This window comes from Drosophila willistoni, unplaced genomic scaffold (assembly GCF_018902025.1).
Source record: "Drosophila willistoni isolate 14030-0811.24 unplaced genomic scaffold, UCI_dwil_1.1 Seg94.1, whole genome shotgun sequence".
NCBI lineage: Eukaryota > Metazoa > Arthropoda > Insecta > Diptera > Drosophilidae > Drosophila > Drosophila willistoni.
Genome location: NW_025814784.1, coordinates 9,672 through 15,631, shown reverse-complemented (window position 1 = coordinate 15,631; position 5,960 = coordinate 9,672). Strand labels below are relative to the sequence as shown.

The 5,960-nt window shown below is 45.9% G+C and overlaps 1 protein-coding gene across 1 annotated transcript; it reads right to left on the bottom strand.

Moving 5' to 3' along the window:
• Positions 1–2,093: 2,093 nt before the first annotated feature.
• LOC124462099 lies at positions 2,094–5,351 on the bottom strand. The gene is made up of 4 exons (XM_047013479.1): positions 5,100–5,351; positions 3,387–5,007; positions 2,543–2,866; positions 2,094–2,491 (listed from the first exon to the last, which is right to left on the bottom strand). The coding sequence occupies exons 1-4, from the start codon at positions 5,349–5,351 to the stop codon at positions 2,094–2,096; spliced, it is 2,595 nt and encodes an 864-aa protein (XP_046869435.1).
• Positions 5,352–5,960: the final 609 nt, after the last annotated feature.

Genomic DNA, 5,960 nt, shown 5'->3' with positions numbered 1-5,960 from the left:
TCGCCAGTAGCCACGGGAGTAATCAGTCACATTGTGAAACAGTGAGTGCAAAGCAACAAGTGTAACAAAGTAAAACCAAGACTAGAGACCGAGTACCAGCGAGAGATCCTTCAGGAATAGCAGGTGAGCCCATGACCAAAGTTCCCCTTTATTTTTACTTGAGTACGGTAGGGACCCAGATTTCCAAATATGTTTAGGATTAATTAATTATTAATAAACATTACAACATGATCATTTAACCTAACCCGGCATTAATTCTTTATTCGGCACTGAATTTTTGTATACCCTTTCCCTTCCCTTCTCCTTGGCCACTTAACCATTTGAGTGGAGCCGAAGGACCAGCGGACTTCGGCAGGATGAGTTATTCTCCTGCAGACGAAGTCAGTCGCTGGTCTCCAGGCTCAGTCACTCAAGGTGAGGAGGCAACGGATCTTGGCCTAGCGGCAGACGAGATCAGTCGTTGCAGTTCCCCTTCACCATCCCTTTCCTATAACCACACTAACATTCCCTTTCCCGTCCAAGAGGCAACGGATCTTGGCCAAGCGGGCTTCGCTTGGCAGACGAGATCAGTCGTTGCTACTCCTCTTGGACTCTCCTTCTACTCCTTTCCCTTCCCTTTTTCCCCCTTTCATGTGGTCTCAGTCCCCCCCGCACAAGTACGCACCACGTGTCATAGTTGGCGTCGTCCAACTTTTCAATATTGTACATCGAACTCATTTTTCTTGCAATGTCCGTTATGCCGAGAAAAATACACGAATCTTGACCACTCAATACTTTCACACTATTTTTTAGTGAATACACTTAACACTGAGGCCCATAACCTGTTGGTTTGTGAAAAGTGTAGAACTGCAACGTTTGGTTGCTTAGATGAGAGTGAGCTCTATTTTATTCAACATAAGCTTAACTAGGGTTGCCACATGTACAGCTGACAGACACAGCACAGAATTGCCATATCAACAGTTACAGCCATAAAATTCCAATTGTGGAACAAAAACGCTAACTGTGTGCGGAAATGTCAACTATGTGTGATACAACAATAAAATTCCAATTGTGGAACAAAAACGCCAACTGTGTGCGGAAATATTAACTGCGTTTGTTACAACTATAAACTCCAATTGTGGAATAACCGCCAACTTGTGTGCGAATAAAATAAAACACCACTAAAAACAAAAATGGCCGTAGAACTCACCGAAGCCCACCTCAATCAAGCACTGTCTTCGTTAAGACAGGTGGCAAACTATGGATGGAGCACCATTCATAAGGAGGATAGATTATGCACCTATATCCAACCCATGATATAAGGCAACATAACATATTGTTCAGCGCAATCGAGATGAAGCTCACTGCGCTACACTGGAGAGGCACAACGACTTTGGCAAATTGGCTATGAATTGAAGACGCAGACCCCATGTGAGGAACTTCTCCGACACCTCTACAACACCAACTATACAGGAAACCTTCGTAAGTTTGTAACAGAACTAGAAGATAAATCCTATATTATCACAAACAAACTTAGTCTTAAAAACGATGCAAATAACACTACCCTTTATACAAATGCTTTAAATAACACCATAAAAGATGTAATCAACAAAAAATTACCCGATAGATTATTTAGGACGTTAGTTAGATATGATATAACAACAGTAAGCAAGCTGAAACAAGTAGCTCAAAGAAAAGGGTTATACGAGGATAGTGTTGAGTTTGGCGCTAAGGTTCGATGTTTTAGCGGGCCCACAAAAAAAAACACTCCACTTTTCACGTGATACTTCATTTATTTCTTCCACGTGTATTTCTTATGCTAATGGGGTGTGTATGGTGTGTGTGCCGTATGCGAGTCGTTATTATGGAGCCGTTTTGTAAGCGAGCCGTTTGTAAGCGAGCCGCTATAAATTAATCGCCCTTACTCGCGGTTGTAACCAAACTGTTCTGTCCGCCGCTTAGTAACAAGCATAGAACCTAAGATGTAAGCTTAAGCAAGATGCAACGGTTAATTTCCCAGCACGTAGGCTGGTGCTTAAGAATAAGTATGAAAATGAAAGAGAATGAGTGATATGGGTTAATCCATTGGTGGCTGCGTCGGGTCTGCTGGGCAGTTAGCGAATTTCGGCGGCAAAAACGCCCCATCTTTTTTCGCTTCGCCGTCCTACAGCAACCAAGAAGGGCCCGAAGTAGTCGATACCGACGTAAGTGAAGGGACGTTGGTAGGCAGCCAGCCTGGCGATGGGTAAGGGAGCCATTTGCGGTGGAACAGGCATGGCGCTCTCATTTTTACAGCGTTGGCAAGACTTCCGCATGCCTTTGTATAAGACTCGTAGGCGTGGTATGTAAAACATGCCTCGAATCCTGTTAATACATGGGGATGTGTGGTGCATTTCCTGATGATACCAGTTCACTATGAGCCGAGTAATGTGGTGCCCATATGGGAGCAGTATTTGGTTTTGGCCGTTTAGGTTTTCTGCTCGCCCTCGGGTACGTAGGAGCTGGTTTTCATCTAGAAAGATATTCAAACATATGAGTTTAGAATTTGTTTTTAAAGGTTTACCTCTCGTTAAGTTGCGAATTTCTGGGTTGAATTCAGATAACTGCGCATGCCGCAGTAGGAGTGTGCGTGCCTGCTGAATCATCTCGTAAGACACCTCTGTAGGTGGCGATGCCTTCTTTTGTTTCGCTTTCAGTTTCTCAATGTAGAGAATGAAGCGCGCTAAAGCTCGATATAGCCTGCGCCAGTCGGAAAAATATTCCGCGTTAAGTTTTAGCTCCATCGGCGAATTGTCGATGAAGAGTATGTTATGCCTGACTTCAGCATTGTTTGGTGGCCCCAAATCATCGCATTTTGGCCACTCGTGTTGATCCTGCAGCAAATAGTCTGGACCGTGTAGCCAAGTTTTATATTTATTGGCGTTGGATTAAGGTTGGTTGGAACCCAGTTCCATTGGCTAACGTTTGTGAATTCCAGTATTTCGCCCACGCGGTGCATGACGAATTGCTGAAACTTTCGTGGATCCATACGAAGCCATTTGAGAACAGTCTTTGAGTCGGACCAATAACAACTCGAGTTAATTGACAAACTTGGATTGCGTTGGATTCGGTTACTCAGCTTTGCTCCGATTACTGCGGCCTGCAGTTCCATCCTTGGTATAGATAGTGGACTCAACGGTGCCACTTTCGCCTTGGAGGCCACGAAGCTGAGGTAGGTTCTTTCCCCCTGGCGTATCCGAAGGTATCAGACTGCTGCGTATGCCAATTCGCTGGCGTCAACGAACGTGTGTAACTGGACATCATGGATTTGAACGCTGCTGTTGAAATAATATCTCGGGATGGTCAATCGATTGTTGTAAGGATCCGTTTCCATCGTATCCATTTGGGTAACAATGCGTCGGGCAAACCAGTATCCCAGCCAATGCCGCTTCTCCAGACTTCTTGCAGTAGGATTTTCAGCTCTATTGTAAAGCATGAGATGAAGCCGAGTAGGTCGTACATTGACATAAGTACTTGCAAGAGCTCGCGTTTGGTTGGCGTTTTGTCGCTGTCTAAAACGTTGCGCTTCAGCCTGGCGAACTTGCAGATGAATGTGAATACGTCGGAGTTCGGCATCCAATATAAGCCGAGTACCTTTTCTGTTGCGGTAATTTCGACAGCTTCGGGAAGTAGCGAATCGCTCTTTAGTAGTCGCAGGACCTCCGTTGAGTTTGAAGACCAATTGCGTATGTGGAAACCACCTGCTGCATGGATGTCTCTGACTTGAGTTGCGATGTTTCCGACTTCCACGTAGTTGTCGCCGCTGTATATAAAATCATCCACGTAGTGGTAGTCCTTCATGGCTTGTGCTGCTTGAGGGTACTGTTGGCAGAATCGATCTGCATTTTTGTCACGAATAAAGTGTGCAATGCAGGGTGCGCAATTGATTCCGAAAGTAAGCGCTTCCATAACATAGACGTTAGGCTCTTGCCTCTCGGATTTGCTGTCGAACCACAGAAACCTTTGCGCATGGGTGTCTGCTGGTCTCACTCGGATCTGGTGGAACATCTCGGCGATATCGCCACAGATCGCCACTCGTCCCACTCGGAATGAGAGTAAGAGGTCAAACAGGGAGTTTAGGAGATCTGGACCACTCCAGATGTAGTCATTCAGAACCTTGCCGCCGGATTGGGCGGCTGCGTCCCATACAAGCCGGACCTTCTCTGGTTTATTTGGATTTTTAGTTATGAAGGTTGGTAGATACCATGACCGTCTGTTTGGTGCAGCTATTTCCTCCGGCGTCAGCATGCGAGCATAGCCCTTTTCGACGAGGTTTTCGATTTGCTTGGTGATTTGCTCCTTCAACTGTGGTTGTCGGGAAAATTGCTTTTGTAGGCATTTAAGCCGTTTTAGTGCGTTTTCGTAGCTATCAGGTAATAAAACTTCAGGGTCTTTCCACATTAGACCGACCTCGTACCTGCCGTTCTTCAAGGCGGTAGTAGATTCAAGTCTGGTTAGAGCTTGAGTTTCTTCTGGTGATGATAGCGGTTTTGCTGTGGTAGCGTCTAATGAGAACGCTTGTTTGATGATCTCATGCAGCTTGGCGTCTGCGTCTCGGCATCCACACATGTGAACGCTGACATTAGCTCTAGTGGCCCTTGATGGCGTGGAGCTTTGTAGTGCCCATCCCAGTCGCGTCTTTGACGCTATTGGTTGGTGCCATGCCCCCTCTTTGATTTTAAGGGGTACGGCGAGGTTCCAGTTATTTGTGCCGATTAGGATGCTTGGGCGTGCGTTGGTGTATGATGCTATCGGTAGTCCCTCTAGGTGGGGGAATTCTTTGGCGAGAGCCCTTATGTCGATAGACTGTACAGGTAGATCCAGGGTATCTACACTGTGAACCTCTTCCAAGTAGAATTGATTGCCATTATGTGGATTGGCAACCGTAAGCGTGACACGTTCCGATGCATTTTCTTCGCGTGTTGTATCGTTGGTCCATTTTACGCACAGTGGATCTGGAACGCCTTTTAAGCCGAGTTGCTTAAAGACCTGTTGTCGATGAGCGTTAGTGCCGATCCCTCATCTAGAAATGCAAAAGTGTTAGTGACTTTCGTTTTATTGATGATTTGTATTGGAATGACACGAAAATATGTTGAGCCAGACTCTCTGGATCGTTGGGTGTGCTTGCCCTCCGGCGTATGCACGTTGGTGACCATAGCTGGTCTGTATGAGCTGCTGGATGTCGCAGCCTCTGGCATCGGCTGCATCTCATGGATCAATGGGTGATGCTTGCTTCGGCAGCCTCGTATGCCGCAAACCTTTTCACGTTGGCATTTTTGGTGATGACGGTTTAGGCATTGTTGGCAGAGCTTGTGATTTTTCAGAAAAGACATCTTTCGTTGGTGTGGCGTGGCTTTGAACGATGGGCAGCTGTGTATTTTGTGCCCAGGTTCGTTACATACGACGCACGTAATTTCCTTGACCTGCTCTTTAGGTGCCTCTGTGTGATGATTTAGGCTTCCGCTCTTTTTATGGTAAAGCGGCGATGTTACCTGGCTTGCTGCTTCAGCTATGTCGTAGATCCATGTGCTAAAAGATTCCATTGATGGTACCTTAGTGTCTTTGGGAAACATTGCCCACTGCAGCTTCAATTGTGTGGGGAGTTTCTCTAGTAGCTCTTGTACGAGCATTGGGTTTTGCATGTAACCTGTGAGTCCACATGCTTCCATCGTTGAGTAGATGTTTCGTACACACAGTGCGTATTCGATAAGTGGTTCAAGCTTATCTTTTATTGCGGGTAGTTGCCGCGTTTTTTCCAGTAAGTTGTGCAAAATATGCTCTGGCCGACCGAAACACATACGTAATGTTTGTATGATTTCAGGGACCATTGCTGGTATCAAGAGTTTGGACTAACTCACGTGCTTTTCGCTTCAGGCTAGCTTGCAGCCGCATAAGATTCTCTGCATTCGTATACCCAGCGATTTCCGTACTTGTCTGAAAAC

Coding starts and splice junctions, on each gene's coding strand:
- LOC124462099 (XM_047013479.1), bottom strand. CDS start 5,351: ATGTCTTTTCTGAAAAATCACAAGCTCTGCCAACAATGCCTAAACCGT. Junction 5,008..5,099: donor CTGGCTCAACATATTTTCGT/GTCATTCCAATA, acceptor CATCGACAACAG/GTCTTTAAGCAACTCGGCTT. Junction 2,867..3,386: donor CGGCATTGGCTGGGATACTG/GTTTGCCCGACG, acceptor TACACGGTCCAG/ACTATTTGCTGCAGGATCAA.